Below are 23,512 nucleotides of genomic sequence, written 5' to 3'. Positions count from 1 at the left end.
CAGCCATGAGGCCTGTCCCCAGGATAAAGGCTAAAGGGAAGAGAAGACACAGGTGGAATTGGGTGAATAGTTTTAATGTGTAACAGTATGCCAATTGGGGAACATAAGACCCCCAAAGGCCCCAGTCCTTCTCCCATGGTGCCCTGGGATCTCTGTGCCTGGGCCAGTCCCATGCCTGCCTCAGCTCTGAGACTGTCAAGTCCCAGGAGAGGGCAAGAAAGGAAGGTGGATGGCTGAAGGTTCAGCCCCAAGAGTTTGGGGAGGAAAATGGACTAGTTGAATTTGGCCTTAGAAAAATCCATCTCCGGATGCTGATCCATGAACCTGGGAAGGGAAATAGGAAGACAATGAAACAGGCTGTCCCTCTCCCCCAGTTAGTCACTTTCTCCCATGTGAGGTCTAATCTCTTTAGAACCCTGAGCAACCTGGAGTCAGGCTAGGCAGGGGGTGGGGCCCCAGGGTCTCTGAGGCCCATTTGAGCCTGAGGCTGGAAGCTGAGGTGCCAATATTGGCACTGTTTGCCTGTAGATGGCAATGACCCCCTATCACCTTCCTTCCTATGTTCAGGTGTCCTTGCCCTCAAGATTACCTCAGCAAGTGATTAGGGTTGGCAAACTGAGGCTATAAAGCCATAAACTTGGCTGGCTCATTCTGGAAGGGGCAGGGCAGCTCCTGTGTCCTGCTCAGTGACCCACTTGCAGCTGTCACCCAGTTCCAAGTCCCCCAACATCCCCAAACCCCCAGCTCTGAACTGCTCACTTTTTCAGAATTTCCTGTTTCTTCTGCTCATCTGAGGTGGGCAGCCCCATGGACTTCTGTCTCTGGTCATACATCATCTTTTCCACCATGCTGCGTGTCTCACTGTCCAGGTCTGAAAGCTGCGGGCAGGCAGGAACAGGGACAGGTGAAGTTCTGGGGCCACCTGGGCCTCTCATCTCCCAGCCGAAGCTCCCCCAACCAGCCAGGACTCACCTTGGAGTTCTCAGGGTTGATCTTCTTGGTATTGATCTCAGGGTCACTAGACACCAAGCGGCTCCACCACTCCATCTTGTTGATCTGTGAGGAAGAGACCACTGGGGGGTAGGAGGTAGCTCACTCTGTACCCCAGAAACCACCCACCAGCCCTCCCAGAAACCAAACTCTCTCCCACCAGCATCCTACACCTGGAACCCAAGCAGGCCTATGGTGGGACCTGAGATATAGAGGAGCGAAACCTCTGCCCTCCATAGTGGCTGGGGAGACTGATCTGAACAGTCACAAATCAGAATAAGGGAAAGAATAAAACACCCAGGGTGAAGGGAGAGGAGTTACAGTGACATGCAGCTGGGACAAGCAAGTATACCAGACTAAAAAAGCATGGAAGGACATTCCAGCTGAGAGGAAAAGCAAGTGCAAAGGCATGGAGGGGTGACAGAAGCAGCCATGGCCAGTCAGGTAGACTGAGAGAGGCTTTCCGTGCCATGGGCAGCTCTCCTTGGACTCCTGGCACTTTACAGAGACCAGGTTTATTTGCTGGTGCCTGTTCCTATCTCTCTTTGAGGGAAGGTGAGAATGTAGGCTTCCTGAAGGCAGTTTTCTACATTTTGTTCACTCCTCACTCCCAAATATAGAACAGTCCCTGGCACATAATAGGTGTTCAAGTACTTGTTAAGCTGAATGCGTGCATGAACCTAACACAAAGGTGAAGATTTGGTTAAGACTGTTTCGATCCTGACCCCACCCTTTCCTACATGTAAGAGCCTAGGAATCTAAGAGCTACCCTTTTTCCTGACTCTAAAATGGGACAGATGCCCCAGCCATCTCCTCACTAAGTGCACTGTCTTTCTCTTTTGGAAAAATCTCTTTACAAGTTTAAAGTAGACTAATTGTGAGAATGGGCAGGAAGTGTTTGCAAGTTGCTTTGCCAGCATGAATCTTGTTTTCGTGGCTTAAAATCTCAGGGACTGTGAAGTTATTCCATAGGAAGGTCAACTTTAATGCAGAGATAGCCTCTTAGATATAAAGAACTACTTGCTGAAGTGTCTTTAAAATTGCTATCTAACAAGCAATATTGTTTTGTTGCTATGTTTACTTTTCTGTATTTGTTTATATATATTAAGTTCTTTCAAACCAGAATAAAAAATAAGATGGGACCTACTCTAAATCTTGTGGGATTAAATAAAATATGTCCACCAGGTCCCCAACAGAATAAGCAGAAACCCTTCCCTCTTTCTTCAAGACGCAGGCCGGGAGGGTGAGCCTCTCACACCTTCTCCAGATGCACCGTCACCACCTTGCCGTCCTCAATGAGCCAGGAGCTCTCCTCCACCTTCACCTCGTTGTAGAGCTCCCCGTCAATGATCGCAGGCTGCCCCTTGAGCCCCACCCGAAGGTGCCGCCGCTGGATGTCCACCACCACGTCCTTCCCCTTCAGCCGGAAGTTCACACGGAAGGGCACTGCCAGCTGCATGGGACAGGGATGGTCAGGAGGGGCCCCAGGCTGGCTCCCTCGCCTCCGCCCTGGGCCTGCCACTCACATCCAGCTCCGACAGGGTCTGGGTCCAGCGGTAACTGGACAAGTCTGCTCCATTGCCGAGGTTGGGCTTCAGCTTCCCTTTGTCCTTCTCGTCCTCCTCCTCGGCCTCCTCAGCCTCCTGCTCACAGGCAGAGTGCTCAGCCACTTACTTGACAGACAAAGACGAAAACCCTCTGGGCCAGGCCCAGGGCTGGCACTGGACATTCAGCCACAAAATGAAAGTGACCCGGTCCCTGCCTACTCCATGGCCCACTGGGAGTCAGAGGTAAAACCTGGCTCTGATCTCGGTCTGAGGGAAGCTCAGACTGTTATAACCATGTGATAAAGGACACAGGTGGGGGACAGAGACAGTCAGAGATGGACTCACAGAACCCAGCTAGGGGTGTCAAGCCAAGGTGGGAAGAAAGCCCAGCACAGAAAAACAAAAGGTCACAAAGTGGCCATGAGTAGGGTTGTTCTAAAACAAAACCAGGCTGCCAAATGAGCAACATCCTTTTTCTGGTTCTATAGGTTAAGACCCGCAGTCTCAGGTCAGAACCTCTGGAAAGCCAAATGAAGCCCCAACACTTGTTTGGAATTCTGGACTCGAGTCAGTGGGAGGAGCTCCAAGGGGCTCGTTCCCCGATGTGTCATAGTGACCCACCACAAAGGGCCAGGCTGGACCCACAGACCCCAGCCCACCCAAATGGTACCTGCACAGGCAGTGCCCTCTCTGGCTTTTGGACTTTCTTGCCAAGGCTTAAGGCCAGTAGGTTTTGGGTGTTTTAAACACAGATCCTTTGGTCCAACATCTCTGAGTAAGATCTTTTAGTATGGGGAGGATCCCAAAGCTGAGGGAAGGATGGGAGGGGAGGGCAAGGCTATAGAGTCCACAGAAGTTCCCGGCCCCAGCTAGTCCCAAGCATCCCCAGTCCATCTCACCTGCTTCTCTGGTGAGCCAAGGCTGCCATTCTTGAGCTGGGCCTCATGATTCTCTGCATCCTTTTTCTATGGCAAAGGGCAAAGCAGTTGGCAAGACAGCCCCCTCTTCTAGTGCCAAAGGGGCAGGGGAGGGGAGCCCACTTACCTGATCAATCTCTAGCTGCAGCCTCTCTGCCTCCTCATCAGTCAGCTCCTTGATCTGGGGCCCAGAGCTCTCTGACTTGGCCTCCTTGGCCAGCCTAGCTGCCCGCTCTGCCTTCTCCCGCCGCTCAGTCTCCTGCCGAGCTCTCTTCTCCCGCCGGGCCTTCTGTGCCAGCTGGTTGTGGTGGTTGAAAGTCTGTGTGATGAGCTGGGGAAGGAAGTGAAGGCAATGAGCCATCAAGGTAAGGGGCACTGTCCCAAGGACACAGTCCCATCTGCTGGGCAAGGCACTTAGAATCTCAGTTTCCTCATCTACGAAATGGGGATAATACAGACATATCTGATAGAGCTGTAATGAGAATACCTGCAAGTAGCTGGCTCAAAACACAGTGGCTACTTTAAAAAAAATAGTCTACTAAGAGTATGGACACTGAAGTTAGACAACTATAGTTCTAATCCAGGCTTTGTCACACACTAGCTATTGTATTTTTGGCAAGTTACTTCACCTATAAGAGCTCAAAATCCTCACTGGTGAGGATGAAACCCACCTGATAGGATTGTTGTGCAGACCAAATTATAAGTGCCCTGACAGTCCTTCACTAAACAGTGAAGCTATCAGAACTCCAGACTAAACCCCTCTAAGAAGACTTTCCTGAGCTCTGGCCCACAGACCTACTCACTCTAACTGATCTCTCTTACCCGTGTGTACCTGTCTCCAGGAAAACAGCCCCAGCTGTGCAGCACTCAGCACCACACTCAGGACTGCCACATTAGCAGGAAATCAGAGAGCTTTCCTCAGGGAAATGGAGCATCTTCCTCTCCTCAGCCTGCAAGCTATCAACATTAAATCCTTTCTCTCCCACTATTCCTTCCTAGGATGTTTCTAACCCACATCCTACTGCTAGCTGGCCTCCCTGCCCCCTAAGAGCTACCCCAATACTATTGCCAACTGTCACTGTCTGTCTGTGTGGTATGGCCTTAGACAAGGAAACAACTTTGACATTCTCTAAGCCTGTTTCGTCACCTGTCATGAGGATCAAATATGATGGACGCTCATCTAGAGCCTGGCACAGTCCTTGCACATCATAGCTTGCCTGGACGAGGCTAATCTAATGTCAGCTTTGGGGGCTGGGGAGAAGTACCTCTCCTGCAATAAAAACACAATGGAAGTGATGGTTCCACCTCACTGTTATACTACTATCTATCAAAGTATGGTTCCCTCAACCTGCAGTATCAGCACCACCGAGAATTTGTTAGAAATGCTAAATCTCAGGCCTCACTCCAGACTTACTGAATCAGAAATTCTGGGGGCATGGCCCAGCAACCTGTATTTTTAATAAGCCTTCCTGGCTAATTCTCATACACACTAGAGAATCACATCTAGATTTGAGTTCCTAGTCTATTCCTTCTACATATGTGACCCTGGAGGTCAGCTCTCTCTGTGCTTCTATTTTATTCTAAAAGTAGTCCAGCATAAGCTGTTCTTTGCCTAGAATGTCCTTGTTCCTACTCCCAGGTCTCCTGGCAAACTCCTACTCATCCTACAGGATCAGCTCAAGTGTCTCTTGAGTTTCACCTCTTCATCTTCAGCAGGCCCAGAAATGTATCAAACTTAGGAAACCCAACTCTATGTTGACCCACACACCTGGAGGCCTTCCAGGGCACCCACCATGTGATCAGTGGTCAAGAAACCATCTTTCAAGAATCTCTGAGCCCAAGATGGAGGGAGGAAGGGATCTGCAAAAGCTGAGAGGCTCACAAGGTACTCAGGGTCACCGAAGTCACCCATGGGCTTCTGACCGAAGGTTCCGCCAAATGCCCTGTGACTTATCATTCATTTAATGCCAGTTTCTCCTGCCACCCCCAAATCCCCAACCTATACTGTAGTAAAGTTAAAAGGGCACTGAAACCCCCCCTAAACCAACTGGGTTAACAAAATGGGGTGTGCGAGAGAGAAATGAGCCACCTGAAGGCCATTCTGCTGTTACTACAATCAGTCATGAGACAGTTACGCCAGTGGAGGCTGTTCCACCACAGGGCCTTGGTCCCAAGTCCCTAATCGGGGAGACCTTGAACTCAAGCCACTTGCTAACCAGTGGCCAAGGGTAGGCGGGAACAGGGTCCTCCCCTCTCCCAGCTTCAGTGAATCATGTTACATCCCATCCGTCCTGTTCCTTCCTAGCTCCTGGAGGTTAGGTGAGGACAGAGCTGAACCACAGGGCAGAGTCAAGGCCAATCACAGCAGCCTGACTCCGCCTCCCATCTCCTCCCACCAGCTTTACCCAGGCCCAGCCCCAAGCAGAGACCCCTGGAGTAGAGCCTATTCAGAGATGCCAACTGGCAGGCTGTCACAGTGAAGCTCTGTCACTGGACACATCTTTGGGAACCACAGCCCAGGAAAGTGAGGGACAGGTGAGGAAGGCTGAGTTAGCTCTAGAAGGCCTCAGACTGCTCAGTGGGGGTACCTGAACACAGGCTTTTCCTGACCTAGGCTGGTAAAGAGTGGTTTCCACCAGTCTAGTGAGGGAAGACACAGATATTTAAACCTAATCCAAAGGTTGAGGTCCTGAACTTTTGTGGGCAGGGAGATGACACACTCCTGTTCTAGAACTTTATGTAAGTGGAATTTTACAATATATGTTCTTCTGTGTGCTTGTCTTCCTTTAAAAGGTTGAATAATATTCCATTACATATATATGTGACATTTTGTTTATCCATTCATCTGTCAATGGCCACTTGGGTTGCTTCCACCTGGTGGCTATTGTGAATAGTTCTGCTACGAACATGGGTGCACAAACTCTCTTCAAAATCCTGCTTTTAATACCCAGAAGATTGCTGGATCATATAGTAGTTCGAGTTTAATTTTTTTTAGGAAAACTCCATACTGTTTTCACAGCAGCTATACCATTTTACATTCCCACCTACAGTGCACAGAGTTGCATTCCTCCACATCCTCACCATCACCTGGATTTTTTTTTTATAGAAGCCATCCAAATGGGTGTGAGGTGGTATCTTATGGGTTTTATTTGCATTTCCCTGATAACTGGGGATGTTGAGCATCTTTTATAATAAAGTTTTTAATAAGCTATATATAATTCACTTTTTACCAGCAATGTCCAAAGAGCAGCTGTTTTCCACATCCTTGTAAGCAATTTTTTAGAAAAATTTTGTTGACAGGAAGAACAGCGCATGTGTTTCTTTAACATTTCCTTGACTACTTGTGAATCTGAGCATCTATTCAAATGCTCTTTAGATGTGCTCTTCTTGTAACTGCCCATTTTTGTTTATCCTTTTCTTGTCAATTTACAAGAGTTCCTGCATAATAAATCAGGTATTAAATTTTACCTGTTCTCTGCGTTGTATTTTTCCAAACCTACTGTATTTCCATTGACTTTATAAGTCAACATCTCTTCTGAAACACAAAAGTTTTCAATCTTTGAAGAGGCAAGCGGCTACCTCTTCTTCCACAGCTTCCAGGTTTCTACTTGCAAGGCCTTCCTAACAAGACTCTGCTTGATCTGCAATTTACTATTACATAGGAGTTAAACAGATGGAAAATTTTGGTTTTTTACAAATAGCCACTTGTAGCAGCACGACTTATTAAATCATCCTTTGCCTACGAAGCTGAATTATCATATTAGACACATATGAAACCTCATATATGCTAGACTTTTTCTAGGTTCTCTTTTCTGCTTCACTGGTGACCTTTTGGTTCCTGGGTCAATGCTCAATCACTGAGCCACGCCAGCTGAGCCACATTACTTTTTTATCCTCATAACAGCCCTATGAGGTGAAGATTATCCCTGTTTGCATGTAAGAAAAATGAGGCTCAGAAAGACAGTGATTCAGCAAATGCCACACAGTTAAGTGGGGAGTAAAGCGACCAGGATTCAAACTTACATCTGCTCAACTCCAGAGCCTTTGCTGTTTAATCACTGCACCTGGAGATGATGTACCTGGTGGACCTGCACCATAGTAGGTACTCAACACAAAGGAGTTACTGTGTTACAACCGGAGACTCGGTGTGAAGGCTGGACAGGTTTCTGCCTGCCTAAGAGTCTGACCAACCTCCTGGGAAAGAGCTAGCCCTAAGGTAACGAAGAGTCACGGAGCACAACAAGGTCTAAGAGGGGACGTGCAGAAGCCAATATATGGCAGCTATCATCACCCGGATACCTCTGAAGCTTCGTAATATTAATCATCTATCTCCCATCTCCCTCTTCCTTCTTGACTCATGCCTCATTTCCTCACAAAGTCTTCCTAAGGCCCCAGCCTAGGCTAATACCGACTTTATTTGCCCAGAACTTCTGCCCTAACACCCACTTCTTCATTTTCCTTTCTTTTTTTGGAGGGGGGGAGGCTAAACTGTGAGATCCATTAAAACAAATACCATGTCTATATTCACCTCTGTAATCCTGAAGGGTTTGGCATAGTATCTAACACAGGCAGTGTTAAGTGTTCAATAAATACTCATTGATAAGAGCCAGATGGTTTCACTCACATGCAGGATATAAAACTGAAACTTATGGACACAAACAGCAGTGTGGTGGTTGTCAGAGGGAAAGGGGTGGGAGGGTGAGGAGTGAAGGGGGTCTTAATACATGGTGATGATGGAAAACAGTATGGAGGTTCCTCAAAAAATTAAAAATGGAGCTGCCTTTTGACCCAGTGATTCCACTTCTAGGAACATATCCTAAGAATCCTGAAACACTAATCAGAAAGAATATATGAGCCTTTATGTTCATAGCAGCGCAATTTATAATAGCTAAGATCTGGAAACAGCCCAAGTGCCCATCAGTAGATGAGTGGATAAAAAAGCTGTGGGACATTCACACCATGGAATACTACGCAGCTGTAAAGAAGAAGGATCTCATACCCTTTGGGACAGTATGGATGGACCTGGAGAAAATTATGCTAAGTGAAATAAGCCAGGCAGAGAAAGACAAGCATCACATGATCTCGCTTACATGTGGAATCTAAAAAACTTAATAAACTGATGAACAGAATAGATTCAATGACATGGAAGCATAGATCAGACTGACGAATGTCAGAAGGATAGAGGAGGGCTGGTGGGTGGAGGGGGAGAGACTAACCAAAGAATTTATATGCATATGTGCACAACCCAAGGACACGGACAATGGTGTGGAGAGGGACAGGGAAGGGGGTGGAATGGGTCATTGGGGAGAAAAAGTGACATCTGTAATATTTTAAACAAACAAACAAAAAAATGGTGATGGGAGAAGATATGACTTTGGGTGGTGGGCACACAGAGTAATATACAGACCTTATAACATAGAAACCCACACCTGAAACCTGTATGTTCATAGTAAAACTGTCACCTCAATAAATTTTAATAAAGTATTATCAAAAATACAAATATTCATTGAGAAAAATTTAATAAATATTCACTGAACAAATGAACGACTGCCCATAAGGTAGTCCGGCCCACAGAAAAAAAGGGAGGTACTAGTGCTAATACAAAAGAATGAGACAATAGGGGTCCTATAGATCAGATTCCACCTTCTTCCATTTTACAGATGTGAAGATTGACAAGACCAACAAATTGGTGGGAAATCACCCAAGCCACACAGGCCAAGAACGTGGGACTCCTAGCCACAGGTCATCAAGATATATTATAGCACTTTATAGCTCCTGAGAGCCCTGAAGCCACAGAAAAGGATTTGCAAATTGTCTCCTTCTTGTTAATCTGTCCCTTAAGTTTAAGTGAAAAGAATCATGGTTATAAAAATCATAGATCAGTGACCATAATTTACCAATCCTCCAAAATGTAATTACAGCAAGGGCTCTCTGGAGTACGCCTGCACCTTTTCCCCTTTGATTCTCCCTGGTATGTTCTTCTGTTGTTTCTTTTTTTTTTTTAATCCTCACACGAGGATATGTTTCTATTGATTTTTTTAGAGAGAGGAAGGAAAAGAGAGCGAGAAACATTGATGAATCGGTTATGGCTTGAACTCGCAACCTAGGTGTGTGCCCCAACAGTAAATCAAACCCATGACCTTCCAGTGCACAGGAGAACGCTCAAACCAAGTGAGCCACACCAGCCAGGGCTGCCTTTCTTTCTCCTAAGCTCCAAGGGCCCTTCTTATGCCTCTGTAACCTGTTTCCTGAGCCTACACAGCTCAACTAGCTCACTTCTACCTGTGACTATCTAAATAAACTTTTGTTTGTTTAAAAAAAAAAAAAGTAATTACAACCTAAGACTCATAAGGAAGTTCAAGGTCTTAGAACCTATATCACAAAATACAATTACAGCCCAGCCAGCGTGGCTCAGCAGTTGAGCATCAACCTATGATCCAGGATATCGAGGTTTGATTCCCAGTCAGGGCACATGCCCAGGTTGCAGGCTCTATCCCCAGTAGGGGGCATGCAAGAGGTGGCTTATCAATGACGCTCTCATCATTGATGTTTCTATCTCTCTCCCCCCATTCCTCTTGCTGAAATCAATAAAAACATATTAAAAAAAAAAAAAAATACTATCACAGTACCAACTTTGGGTTGCAATCACTAGGAAGACAAAGACTGGTTGGCTTTGAGTTTTCCTGTATTTCTGTCTTCTAGGCTGTTTCTAACATTTGCCCACTTTCATCTCCCAGCAAGGTAATTAGATAAAACCTACATAGTGGAAAAGGAACTAGGAAGCATGGTGTCAGGGGCAGAAGGTAGTTTTACAACAGACTCTGGTTCCAACCCTGGTTCTCCCACAACTCAGCTCAAGACTTTGAATAAAGTGCCAAACACCCCAGAGCCAATTTCCTCATTTGTAAAGTGAGGACAGTAACACCTATCCCTTTGGAACTGCTAAAGGATCATGGGAAATAGGGCAGCTTAAGCACCTGGCAGGAAGAGGGGCTTCAATGACAGCTTGCTTCCCTTCCCTTACACTTTGCAGTTGGCATTTTACTTCTGCTGAAGTTATTATGATGGAGGGCCAGATGAGCTTTTCTTCTGAAGAAACAGAGCTACCAAAGTGATAGCAGCTCCCAATACTCACCTTCTCTGCCATCCCCTCTTCTCCTCCAATGAAAAAGTCTGTTTTGCGTCGAAGGAAGCTGAAGAAAGTGTTCACAAGCTGAAAGACAGAAGAAGACTGGAGCTATAGAGATGCCCTATTGTGAGGCCCACAAATGCACAGAAGTCAACTTCCTTAGTCTACATGGGAACTTGGGGCTTGACTGCTTCACCTGAGCCTCTCAACGGACACATCCTCCCAAATAGGCCTGACCTTAGTCACTTCTGCCAGAAAGCCTAACTCAACCTTACCTGTATCACCTGAAAGGCAGATTTCTGATTTCTCATGTGTATATGTATGCATGTTTCACATTCCTTGTGGCCCTAGAAGCAGCCCAAGGATCATTGGGAGGACTCCTGCATACAGGGCTTAAAAAGCCTGGAGACTTGACTTTGGATGGTGAACACACAATACAATATACAAATGATGTATTATAGAATTGTACACTTGAAACCTATAAAATTTTATTAACCAATGCCACCCCAATGATTTCAATAAAAAATTTAAAAGAAAAAAATATAATTTAAAAAAAGAAAAAATCAAGGAGACAGTCAATAAACGGGAATCGGACAAGTAAGCAATTTAATTGCAGATGGGTGTAAGTTTTACGCAAGAAATAAACAGGTCTTGTTATAAAGCAGCAGTCCTCAAGATGTGGTCAGGATATCCGAGGACCCAGAGAGACATCAATTTGCTTTTTTCATCTCATTCCCTCACAAGTGTATATACAGTGTTTTCCAGAGGCTACACGGCATGTGACATTGCAACAGACTGAACGCAGAAGCAGATATCAGTACCCAGCAAAATCTGTCTTCAATTAAACCAAACGTTGAAGAGATTTACTCCCCAAAAAATAAAACAATGCTTTCCTCTCCAGACAGTGAAAAGCCCAATTAGAGTGGCAATGGCTGAGTTACTAGGGCAGAGCCTGAAAAAGGGGAGGAAATGAAGCCACTTCAAAGAAGGAAAGACCAACTAACTGGCTGGGGCACCAGTATAGCCAAGTAAAAGCATGGGTTTGAGTATCAGACTGATATATATTAGGTCTGTAACCTTGGGGAAGTTTCTTAGCTCTGTGAAACAGAAATAGCAGCAGGGCCTATTTCTAGGTACCTTGTAAGGATCAAATGAGATGTTGGAGGTGAGGGCCTTAGCAATGTCTGGCCCAGAGCAAGAGCCCTCCTGCCAGAGTAAACTCACAAATAGGAACCATGAACCATGGTTTATTCTGTCTACGTCCCCAATGCCTGGCACCAAATCTGGCTCAGAGTACATGCTCAATAAAACTTTTGCTAAATGAAAGATCTAGTGATGACCTAGGGTTAGCACATATAAGCCCTTTTATTTGCTCAAATGAATTCTTCCAAATCTGATGCTACAACTTATATTAATAGTTTTAATTCCTGCTTCTAGACACTTTAAATTCATTAAGAAATCGTTCCCAAATTCAGTTTTTTGTTAACAACGTAAGGGGGAAGAAGGAGAGAACCTTTTCATATTTGCAAATTAGTAGCTCTCTTCCCACCTCAAAGGGCTTACCACAAGCACCTGGGTGAAAGATGGGACTAGAAAGCTCAATGAAATCGTGTCCCAGTGAGACAGAATCAGCAATGAATTGTAGAAAGCACCCAGGCCTAAGGGGTCTGGTTCCGTCTAGGTCAGGAACCTCTTGGATTATCTTGAGCAAGTTCCCTTGGTCTCTTTACAAAACAGAGTTCTGGACTAATCTTAATGGGCTTTTCCACCTCTAACTTTCCATGTTTGTGGTCCAAAAAAACCAATTCCAGAATCAATACTAGTTGGTCCATATTGTTCATGCACTACGTGTTATTGTGTGTGGTCACTATGCATGAATTATACTTTTGAAAAGCTCTTGCAAGCTCCATCAGGCCAAAGACAGGCTTTTGTTCGAGTCTGAAAAATACTTGTTCAATAAACAAACCTGATTACTGATTAGTACTCACTGTCCACTTCAAGCCACTACTCTCCTACAAAGATGCACAAAATAGGGATTCGCAACTCTTTTTCAAAGACAAAGAAATTGAGCCTTGGAGACGTGTAAAGGTCCCAACTGGGAGTGGTGGAAATCACTTGTGAATTCAGGCCTTTAATTCCCCATTCAAGGCCTAAAAAAACAACACGTGCTACCACCACCCCGACCACCAAATCCCACCCCACACACAATCCTCGGCTAGCTTCAAGTCGGTAGCTGCAAATCCCAATGTCTGGGATGGTTCTTCCTAAGCGATGATCTTTGCAGGCGGCCATTCGAGAGGAAACGAGGCCCGAAGAATGTGTGAGAGAGATTAAGGGGCGGGGGATGGAGGTGGATCCCGCGGCTCTGGGGGTTTCCCAGGGGCAGGTTCACGGACGCCGGAGTTGCTAAAATAGAAACTACTAAGTGGCGCCGGGGCCCAGGACTGCTATGAAGGGGGCAAAACGTGAGGCAGGGAGACCGGAAGCTGGGGCGCGGTGAGAATGTGGGGGGATCCCTGAAACCCAGGAAGCCCAAGCGTGGACCTCCGCCCTTGAAGGCAGAAAAGCGCGGAGGGAGCCTGGCTAGGGCCGTCGAGGTGGGTGGGCGCCGCTAAACCAGGCCCGGCCGACGCCGCGCGGGCCGTTACCTCCTGGACGCCGCCTTCATGCTGCTGCGCCATGGCCAGCAACATGCCGTCGAAACGCTCCTCCTCCTGCTCTCCGCCCATCGCGCAGACCGCTAGCCACGCTCCGAAATCCGAGCTCCGCACTGGCGTCCCACGTTCTCCCTGCTCCTTCTATCGCGTCCGACCCAACGACTCCAGCCCTCAGCCTTCCGCAGCGGAGCCGGAAACACGCACGCGTCCCGCCGCTCTGGCCCGCCCGCTCGCCCTCTCTTCCCGCCTTCCTCTAGGCAAGCGGCCATTGAGCGCGCGGCGAACAGCCCGCTTCGCCGACCATTGGCTGACTTGCTGAGCCAACCAACGAGCGCGCCCAGGAAGCAGAGGGCGGAACCAAGGGCCCGGGAGTTTGGAGTGAGTTGCTATGGTCACCAGACGCTTTGGAGCCTTCCAGAAATCCCTGAGTTAGAAGTGGGGGAGGGAGGTGTTGGAAGTTAAAAAGGGATAAACCACTTACCGGCCTCGAAAGTGACCTCCCAGTTTGTAGAATGGTGGAGCTGAAAGTGTCATTCAACTCTTCTGGCCTCCCGGAAAGGAAAAGGGACCTGCCCAACGTCCAACCTACCTCCATCATCCTTATAAACTTCACCAGACTTAATGGGCTTGCACAATGTTCAAGCACTGGCCCCGGGCTTAAAAGGGCTCTGTGCTTGGTTTAATGCTCTTCTGTTGCAGTTCTGAAATTCTTAATAATTTTTTAACAAAAAAACTCACATTTTCATTTTGCGCTGGGCCTTGCAAATTACGTAATGAGTGCTGTATTCCACCTTCATTCCTGTTAAGGTGGGGGACAGGGTCCCAGCCATCTAAGCTGAACGTCTCCACTTTGCGATGAATTTCATCATCTTAGTCTTTCAGGGATTCTACCCTTATTATCCTTTCTTTAATCTCCTGTCACAAATTTATTTCTTCTGGATCATTCCCTTCAACTTACAAATGTGTTTTAATGTCACCTTTTTATTATGTGATACACTTTCTCCTCCTACCACCCCAATTTTCCCCAATTTTCAGTTCTAATTCACAGAGAAACTGCAAAACTTGAAAAGACTGCTGTTTGTTTCTCCATTCCACTTCCTTTCCTTCACCTTCCACCTCTCCTCAGTTTAATCAGTCTTTTTTTTTTTTTTTAATATATCTTTATTGATTTCAGAGAGAGAGAGAAACATCAAGGATGAGAGAGTCATTGATCTGCTGTCTCCTGCATGCCCCCTCCTGGGGGCAACCTGTGCATGTGCCCTGACCTGGAATTGAACCTCAACCTCCTGGATCCTACGTTGATGCTCAAGCGCTGAGCTACGCCTGGACAATCAGTCTTTTCTTAAAAGCCTCTGACCAAGGTTGCCATGACCTCCATACATGCCATGCCAGTGGACCACTATTTTATCTTTTCAGCTGCTTTTGATACAGTTTACCCCTTCTTCCTTTTGGAAACACTTTTTTCCTTAAGGCTTTGGACAAAATTGTGTTCCCCCCAATTCATACATTGAGGCCCCAATACGACTGTTTTCAGAGACAGGTCTCTTTGTTTTACTTTTTTTAATCCTCACCCAAGGATATTTTTTTCCATTGCTTTTTGGGGATTCAGAGAGTGGAAGGGAGAGAGAGAGAGAAACATTGATGTGAGAAGAGAGACATCGATTGGTTGCTTCCCATCATGCGCCTGGGCCAGGGATCAAGCCTGCAACCCAGGTAGGTGCCCTTAGGTTGGGATCAAACCCGGGACCCTTATAGTCCAAGGGCCGATGCTCTAATCACAGAGCCAAACCAGGTAGGGCTAAAGATAGAGCCCGTTAAAGAGGTAATTAAGGTTAAATGAATTCATAAGGGTGGGGCTCCCGTCCAATAGGACTAGTGTTCGTAGGAAAAAAGAGAGACCACAGAGGAAAGGTCCCATGAGGCAGCTCTCTGCATGCAGAAGAGTGGCCTCAGGAGAAAGCAAACACCTTGATCTTGGACTTCTAGCCTTTAGAACTGTGAGAAAATAAATTCCTGTTGTTTAAGTCACTCAGTCTGTGGTATTTTGTTATGGCAGCCCTAGCAAACTAAGAGCTCTGTGTCACTGCATTTACCAGATTTCCTTCCCACTCGCTAACATTCTTTCTCAGTGCCCTGTCCTACCCAGGCTTGTAAATGTTGGAGTCTCTGTCCTTTGCTCTCTCTTTTCTTCTCTACACTTTCTCCATAGGTGATCTCATGCTATCTCTGGCCTAGACCTCTCCTGAGCTCCAGATTCATCTGTCTACCTACCTTCTGGACAACTCCATTTGGATAATTAAACGACATCTCAAAACTCACATGGCCATGGCTGGTGTGGTTCAGTTGGTTGGAGCATTGTCCCATTCACCAAAAGATTACTGGTTCCATTCCAGGTCAGGGCACATACTTAGGTTGCAGGTTCAATCCCTAGTCGGGGTGCATATGGGAAGCAACCGATTGATGTTTCTCTGATGCATTGGTGTTTCTCTCTCTCTCCCTCCCTTCCCCCATCTCTAAAATCAGTGAAACATATCCTCAGGTGAGGATTAAAAATATATATATGTCTTGCCTTAGCTGGTTTGGCTTAGTGGTTAGAGCATCGGCCTGTGGACTACAGGGTCTCAGGTTCGATTCCAGCCAAGGGCACATACTTCGGTTGCAGGCTCGATCCCCAGCCCTGGTCAGGGTGTGTGCAGGAGACAACCAATAGATGTGTCTCTCTCACATTGATGTTTCTCTCTCTCTCTCTCTCTCTCTCTCTCTCTCCCCCCCCCCCCCCCACGCTCTCTGAAAATCAATGGAAAAATATCCTTGGGTGAGGATTAAAAAAAAATAAAAATCTCACATGGCTTTGAGAAGATGAAAAAGTTCTGGTGATGGATAGTGGTGATGGTTGAACAACAGTGTGAATGTTCTTAATGCCACTGAACTGTACACTTAAAAATGGTTAAAATAGTAAATTTAATGTTATGTATATTTTGCTGCAATAAAAAATACAACTTTATGAGACAATTTGAAATTTGAATTCTGAATAGATATTTTATTTTATTCAAGAGTTACTATTATTATTACATGTTTTTATTGATTTCAGAGAGCAGAAGGGAGAGGGAGAAAGAAATAAAAACATCAATGATGAGCATCATTGATCAGCTGCCTCCTGCAGGCCCCATACTGGGGATCGAGCCTACAACCCAGGCATGTGCCCTGACTGGGAATCAAACTCTGACCTCCTGGTTCATGGTTTGACCCTCAACCACTAAGCCTTGCCAGCCGGGCAAGAATTATTTTTAATTCTCAGCTGAGGATATATTTTTATTGATTTTTTTTTAAAGAGAGAGAAACACTGATATGAGAGAGAAACATCAATCAGTTGCATCCTGTATGTGCCCTGACCAGGGATCAAACCCTCAACCTTTTGGTGTATGGCAAAATGCTCCAACCAACTGAACCACCTGGCCAGGGCAAGAATTATTATTTTTTAAAAAATTAACATGGCCAACATCTTTATGATCATGCACACAAATTAATTCCTCCCAAAGTCTTTCCTATTGAGTTGAATGGCCCCTTCAAGCACGCATTGGCCAAAACCCAAAACTCCACTCATCCACTTATTTGCACAAGCCAAAAATTTAGTCTCATATAATCCATTAGTAATTCCTGTCATCTCTTCCTCTAAAATATATTCTTATCCTTTATAGCCCATCCTCCTCCCAGCAGCCAGAGCAATCTTTTTAAAGGATAAGCCAGATCTTGTTACTCCCTTGCTTAAAATTAGCCCTTCATGGATTGCCATTGCATTCAGGATAAATTCCAAGCTATTACCATGGCTTCCAAGGAGTAACACCATCAGGGCCCTGCTCACCTCTCCAACCTCATCTTGTCCCACATTCCCCTTCGCTCGCCAGGCTCCCTCCTCACTGGCTTCTTTCAGTTCCTCATATGTGCTGTCCTAGTTCCTAGACCTTTGCCAGTCAACTCATTTTGTCCATCAGATCTCAACCCAAATGACACTTCTTCTTTGAGGCCTTTAAGATGAATTCTCCATTTCCATGATTTTTGCTTTCAAAGTGCCTTTTGCTCATCTTACTAAAATTAAGAAATTCTGGGCCCTGGCCAGGTAGCTCAGTTGGTTAGAGCATCATCCCAATACACCAAGGTTGTGGGTTCGGTCACCAGTCAGGAAACATACAAGAATCAACCAATGAATGCATAAATAAGTGGAACAGCAAATCAATGGTTCTCTCTCGCCTTTCCTCTCTCTCTAAAATCAATCAACCAATACATTTTTTAAAAAGAAATTTTGGTTCTACATCATCTCCTCTCACTGAAATATAAACTGCATGAGAGATAGCACCTGATTCATCTGAGCATTCAGCTCTTAGCCTCAAACATTGTAGAATCTCAATAAATATTTAGGGAATGAATAAATGGTCTTTGCCTGATACTAATTATTAATAAGTATTGCTAAAATGTACTACCTTCTTATTAAGTGCCCAGTACTATACCAGACACTTTGTAAACATTATTTGACTTAACCTTTGCAGTGCTCCTATGATAAAAATGCTATTATTATCCCCATTTGGGGGATGAGAAAACAGGAACAGAGAGGTGAAGTCATGTGCCCAAGGTCACACAGCTGAAAGGGATTGCATTTTTTGCAGTGTGGGTAACTGTGTTTTCTGAGCCCTGTGTATGACCCAGGGGACCCTGGGACCCAGCCTCCAGATCAGCTTTATCATGACCCCTACAGAGGGGCCTTTCTCTCCTTTCTCTGGGTCTCCTCCTTCTCTAGAGAATGGGGGTGAAAGCAAAAACAATAATGACAATGGTCCTCCTTTATAGAGCACTTGCTATGTACCAGACACTGTGTCCTCACTAACACCTCATGTGAGCCTTATAAACACCCAGGAAAGACACTATTAGAGGCAGATTTTCTGTAAAGCTAGTGAAGCTCGAACTCCAGGGCCTTGCACTTGCACGGGCCCATTCAAGGCACTGGGAGAGGCCCCAGCAATGTCTTCTTAGGGTCATATATATATATATTTTTTAATTTGAAAAAATAAAATTATAAAACTACAATTGGTTAAGACCACTGTTTCCTCCCACTCTGATCCCACTTCCCAGTATGCGTGATTCCCAAGACACCTGGAAGTATGTGAGTGGTGGAGGAGAAACAGGATATGTGTGGAACAAGAAGCAAAGCTGCACAAAATCCTATCAATTATCACTAAGATGTCATTTCATATTGAGACTGACTCAAAAAAAAAGATCTCTCCTATAAGGAATATGCAGCATATGCAATTATAAATGCTCCATGCTCTTTTTCTTTTTTGATAGGAGCTACACAAAGTAGACGTTATCAAAATGCCTGCTACAAACCTATAAGCAATACTACAAGTGGCATATACATCTGCATGTGAAGCGGTATGTCTGTGTATCCTGACTATCAAGAATGAATTTTTTTATTAACCATGCAAGAGAAAAGACAGAATCATCTCTCTAGTGTCACTGTAGAAATTTATTTTTAAAATCATTGACAGTTTTACTTTCTCCTCTTCTTTTCTCTTCCTGAAAATTTTAGTCCTAAAACTATTAGGTTCAGCAGAACAAGGAAGAGGTATGTGCCAGAGGGGGAAGGAGCCACGGTGGCCCAGAGCGGAAGTCAGAGCCCCCACAGGGTGAGGAGGGTGTCCATCAGGAGTGGTGACCTTGCATGGGGTGACAGAGGCTCAGCAGGGTGAAGAAGGGGACCCTGAGTAGGAGGGAGCAGCCTGACACAAGGTATCAGAGCCCAAGTGGGGTGAGGAAGGTATAACTCATGGGATGGGGTAGGGCAGAGATGGGAGACTGGGACAAATCTTCCATCTCAGGATGTATCAAGAACACAGCATCCCTGCCCAGATGGTATGGCTCAGTTGGTTGAGTGTCAGCCCAGGCACCAGGAGGCCGCTGGTTCAATTCCCTGGTCAGGGCACATGCCCAGGTTGCTGGGCTCAATCCCCAGCAGGCAACTGCAGGAGGCAGCCAACTGATGTTTTTCTCTCCCTTCCTCTCTCTGAAATCAATAAAAACATGTTTTTTTTTAAAAAAAGAACACAGTATCACTTCTGTGATATTCCTACTGATGATACATAACTTGAATCTAATCATAAGCAAGCTTCGAACAAATCCAAACTGAGAGCCTTGCTACCAAATAACTACAACTCTTGACAAGCGTCAAGGTCCTGAAAGGCAAGGAAAGACAGAGAAAGTTTCCCGACTAACGGGCTAGGAGACATGACAAAGAAATGCAGTGTGAGATTCTGGACAGAGCCCTTTCACTGTAACTTATTTCATGGGAGCATGCAGTGAAACTGAAATGGGGTCTGAGATTAGATGTTCATTTCCTGATTTTGATGATTATATTGTGGTTATACAGGAGAATGTCTTTGTAGGAATTACACACTAAACTATTTGAGAGTTCTGAGGCATCAGGTTGTCAATTTACTCTCAAATGGTTCAAGGTTAAAAAAAGAAAAAAGTTCCCTGTACTGTACTTGCAACATTTCTGTGTTTGTGATGGTTTCAAAAGAAATAACATTGACATGTGAAGAGGCGAGCAAAACGTGTACAGCTAAGACAGGTAGGCAAATATTGTCAGTCAAAGGATTTTGTTGTTCTGGGTTTGTGATGTTTATGTTTTCATTCCGTTTATTTTAATTTGTAATTGGTAGTGACTTGTTTTCTCGTTTTAAATATCCACTTTTATATCTGCTTTTCTATTATTAAAGAAGGCCTCCCAAATTGTATAAGTTCAGACCCCATAAAACCAATATCCACTATAGGGATATTGCCTTTCTTGACACCTTTTTAAGGATGAGGAAACGGAAGCACAGAAATCTAAAATGACTTGCACAAGGTCACTCAGCTAAGTGATGGAGCAGGATTTAGACCCAGGCAGTCTGATTCCAGTGTCTCCTTTGAGGGAATCTGTGAGGATTCAGTGAGAAAAAAGGGACATGACGGGAACTTTGTAAATGTAAGAATTAAGATTATTAACAAACAAAAGGTGAGCGCCTGTTTGTCTGCTGAGGCTTAGTTCCTTAGGCAGAGGCAATGAGGGAGCTAAGTCCTAATGTATGCCACAAACTGCAGGACCTCACTTTGTCCTTGTAGCACCCTGCGGGCAGGCATTACTGTTCCAGAGAAGCTCCTGAGGCCCACAGAGATTTGGGGATCAGCCCAAGGTCACACAACTGGGAGCCAGGAGCAGATGTCAGAGATGGTGATAAGTGCCTAGGCTGGGCTTGGCAAGGTCCACACACATGACACAGCCAAAGACCTTCCTGCCGCTCTCACACCCCATGCCTTACCATCTGAGATGGTTGCCAGGGATAGAGTTGCCATATGGCTAGTGGCAGAGCAATGTTTCTGACTAGATCATAAGTGGGCAACATCTTCAGACAAAGCAGCACCAAGGTGGGGGTCCAGGTAGCCACCAACTCTGGGAAACTCGGGGCACACAGCTCTGGACTTCTTCCACTAGGTCCAGAAGAAAAAGGACTTTGAAATCAGACATACCTGGGTTCCTCTCTTCTTAGTGGCACAACCTTGGGCAATTCACTTCACCTCTTTGAGTCTCAAAAAGTAAAATTCTTACTCATAGGGAAACAATATTGGAGTAGAAAGTTCCTGGCATATAGTAGGTGTTCAATAAACAGCAGCCATATTTTATCACCATTCTGCTAGGGTTTCTCAGCAAATATGGCCTCTCAGGAGCTCTAGGAATCCAGGCTGGGGACAGAGAGTTCTTAAAGATCTTATTTCTGCAGGGACCCCAGAACTGGAGTCAGGGGCCTCCTAAACTGCACAGTGGGCAAAGTCCTCCCAGCCCCCCAGGGTCCTGGCTCCCTTCCCTGCAGCCTGTTCCTTACTAACAACAGGAGCTGAGCCCCAAGGTTAGGCAAACAAGCCAGTGATAAGGCACTTCCAGTTTGGGCCTTGTGTTAAGGCTTGTCCAGCTCTGGGGCTGACTTCCCAGCTTAGCAAGAGTCCTACAGGCACCTGTAGGGACACCTGCCTTGGCCACCTGCTGAATGTGCACCTGGTGCCCTGGTACAGCTTGGGTTAATGACCCTGTTTATCCACTTGAGTCATCCGATAAGGGATAGCAGGGGCCAGCGGACAGGCGGCCCCATGCCCTGCGCCAGCCGCTTCATTGACTAAAGTGATAATCAGGGCCACGTGGAGCTCCCAAGGCCCCTCCCCAGGCACTTCCCCACCAGTCCTGCCAGGGTCAGTGTGTTTCTTTTTTTTTTTTTTTTTCAATGAACATGACTTTCTGGAGTCAAGGTTGTTGAACCATTCCCCCCTCCTCCCCTTGGGGATATAAATAGCACCCACAGGGCAGAGCAGAGGGCGGGAGAGCTGGGAGGAAGGAGGAGCAGATTCTCAGTCATGAATTCCAGCCAGCCGGGGACCTGTCCGTGCCAGCATGCCGCAGGGCGCCCAGCCATTCTGTATGCACTTTTGAGCCCCAGCCTCAGGGCCAGGCCCTCTGTGCCCCCAGCCCATAGGCACTGCCTCTGCAAGCAGCACAGGCCCGTCCAGCTGTGTGCTCCTCATCGCACCTGCCGGGAGGCCTTGGATGTTCTGGCCAAGACGGTGGTCTTCCTCAGGAACCTGCCATCCTTCTGCCAGCTGCCCTTCCAGGATCAGCAGCAGCTTTTGCGAGGCTGCTGGGGCCCCCTCTTCCTGATTGGGTTGGCCCAAGACACAGTGACCTTTGAGGTGGCGGAAGCCCCAGCTCCCAGCATACTCAAGAAGATCTTACTGGAGGAGCCCAGCAGCAGTACAGGCAGTGGCCAGCAGCCACAGCGGCCCCAGCCCTCACTGGCTGCGGTGCAGTGGCTTCAGTGCTGCCTGGAGTCCTTCTGGAGCCTGGAGCTGAGCCCCAAAGAGTACGCCTACCTGAAAGGAACCATCCTCTTCAACCCTGGTGAGCTCCCAGACACTCCAGGATGAGGGCCAAGTCGGGGGGGGGGGGGGGGGGGCAGGGACCAGCCAGGGAAGACACCTTCTCAGGGTTTGACATTCATTATCTCTTTGGGTCCTCATTATACTAATCATCGCACAAACGAGGCTCAGAGAGACTAAGTGACTTGCTGAAGGTCAGAGCCAGGTCGGGACAGAACTTAGGCCTGTTCACACCAAAGACTGGCCCTTGCCATTCTGCCCAAGAAACTTGCCCTGACCTGCAGGGAGGGTAGAAGTGCGAGAAGGAAGGATGGGCAGACACAGCTGTGCCTCAGTCACAGGTAAAACTCTGTGGGTTCAGAAAGATCACACAGGGTAGAGGAATGAAAGTGAGTGGGTGTGGGGGAGGAGAGGTAGGAGCCTTCATAAAATTCAGCCAGGAGAGCAATGGATAGTAGTGTTCTTTGTAACCTGGAGAGCATCTAAATGAGAATTCCTTACCAAGTGGCCCTCAAGAAATATGTAAATTATAGTAATTAATTATAATAGTAGGCAAATACTCATATTACACTTACCATATGTTAAACCCAATTTAATGATTTTAGATATACCAGCTTATAACAAGTCTAAGAGATAGGTACTATTATTATACCTGTTTTACAGATGAGGAAGCCAAGGCACAGAAATGACATAATTTGCCCAAGGTCACACAGCTAATAAGTGACAGCCTGGGATTCAAACTCAGGCAGCCTGGCTCTTCACCATTACTCTATACTGCCTCTCCATAAATGATGGATGAATAAAATGATAAGTAAGTAAATGGAGGAGGTAGTATTGGGGCCTCAAACGCTGAGCAGTGGCTTCAGGTCTGGGGCGAGTCTCGCCCTGTGGTGGCTGGGAGTGGGGCGCTCACCAGCCCTCTTTACCCTCTGCCTACAGGCATGCCAGGTCTCTACGCCTCCTCCCACATCTGGCATCTGCAGCAGGAGGCTCATCAAGCACTGTGTGAGGTCCTGGAGCCCTGGTGCCCAGCAGGCCAAGGCCGTTTGGCCCGTGTCCTCCTCATGGCCTCCACCTTCAAGTCCATTCCACCCAGCCTGCTTGGGGACCTCTTCTTTCGCCCTATCATTGGAGATGTTGATATTGCTGGCCTCCTTGAGGACATGCTTTTGCTGAGCCAACCTCCTCCAGCCCAAGCAGAGATCAGCTGTAGCTTGGGCAGAAGCTGGCAGCACTGATTTGGCCAGGCTGTCCTAGGGGTGACCCAATGCTCCCGGAGGAGGCAAGCCTGTGCAGACAGCACTCAGCTCCCCAGGA

The 23,512-nt window shown here is 46.5% G+C and overlaps 2 protein-coding genes across 2 annotated transcripts; one reads left to right on the top strand and one right to left on the bottom strand.

The window, feature by feature from the left end:
* Positions 1–58: 58 nt before the first annotated feature.
* Positions 59–13,413, bottom strand: NUDC (nuclear distribution C, dynein complex regulator). The gene is made up of 9 exons (XM_016216669.2): positions 13,232–13,413; positions 10,590–10,667; positions 3,582–3,785; positions 3,437–3,502; positions 2,517–2,633; positions 2,249–2,443; positions 973–1,056; positions 760–878; positions 59–324 (listed from the first exon to the last, which is right to left on the bottom strand). Exons 1-9 carry the CDS (start codon positions 13,310–13,312, stop codon positions 273–275), a joined length of 996 nt encoding a protein of 331 aa, XP_016072155.1. The 5' UTR covers positions 13,313–13,413; the 3' UTR covers positions 59–272.
* Positions 13,414–21,676: 8,263 nt separating this feature from the next.
* Positions 21,677–23,433, top strand: NR0B2 (nuclear receptor subfamily 0 group B member 2). Its single transcript, XM_016219141.2, has 2 exons — positions 21,677–22,217; positions 23,135–23,433. Exons 1-2 carry the CDS (start codon positions 21,677–21,679, stop codon positions 23,431–23,433), a joined length of 840 nt encoding a protein of 279 aa, XP_016074627.2.
* Positions 23,434–23,512: the final 79 nt, after the last annotated feature.

This window comes from Miniopterus natalensis, chromosome 9 (genome assembly GCF_054644295.1).
Source record: "Miniopterus natalensis isolate mMinNat1 chromosome 9, mMinNat1.hap1, whole genome shotgun sequence".
Classification (NCBI taxonomy): Eukaryota; Metazoa; Chordata; class Mammalia; order Chiroptera; family Miniopteridae; genus Miniopterus; species Miniopterus natalensis.
This window is presented reverse-complemented; position numbering and strand designations above follow the sequence as displayed.

Excerpts from the sequence above, each read along its gene's own strand:
- NUDC (XM_016216669.2), bottom strand. The coding sequence starts at position 13,312 with ATGGGCGGAGAGCAGGAGGAGGAGCGTTTCGACGGCATGTTGCTGGCC. Across the intron at positions 10,668-13,231 it reads ATGAAGGCGGCGTCCAGGAG|CTTGTGAACACTTTCTTCAG; the intron begins GTAACGGCCCGC and ends TCTGTCTTTCAG. Across the intron at positions 325-759 it reads AAACAGGAAATTCTGAAAAA|GTTCATGGATCAGCATCCGG; the intron begins GTGAGCAGTTCA and ends TTCCCTTCCCAG.
- NR0B2 (XM_016219141.2), top strand. The coding sequence starts at position 21,677 with ATGAATTCCAGCCAGCCGGGGACCTGTCCGTGCCAGCATGCCGCAGGG. Across the intron at positions 22,218-23,134 it reads AACCATCCTCTTCAACCCTG|GCATGCCAGGTCTCTACGCC; the intron begins GTGAGCTCCCAG and ends CTCTGCCTACAG.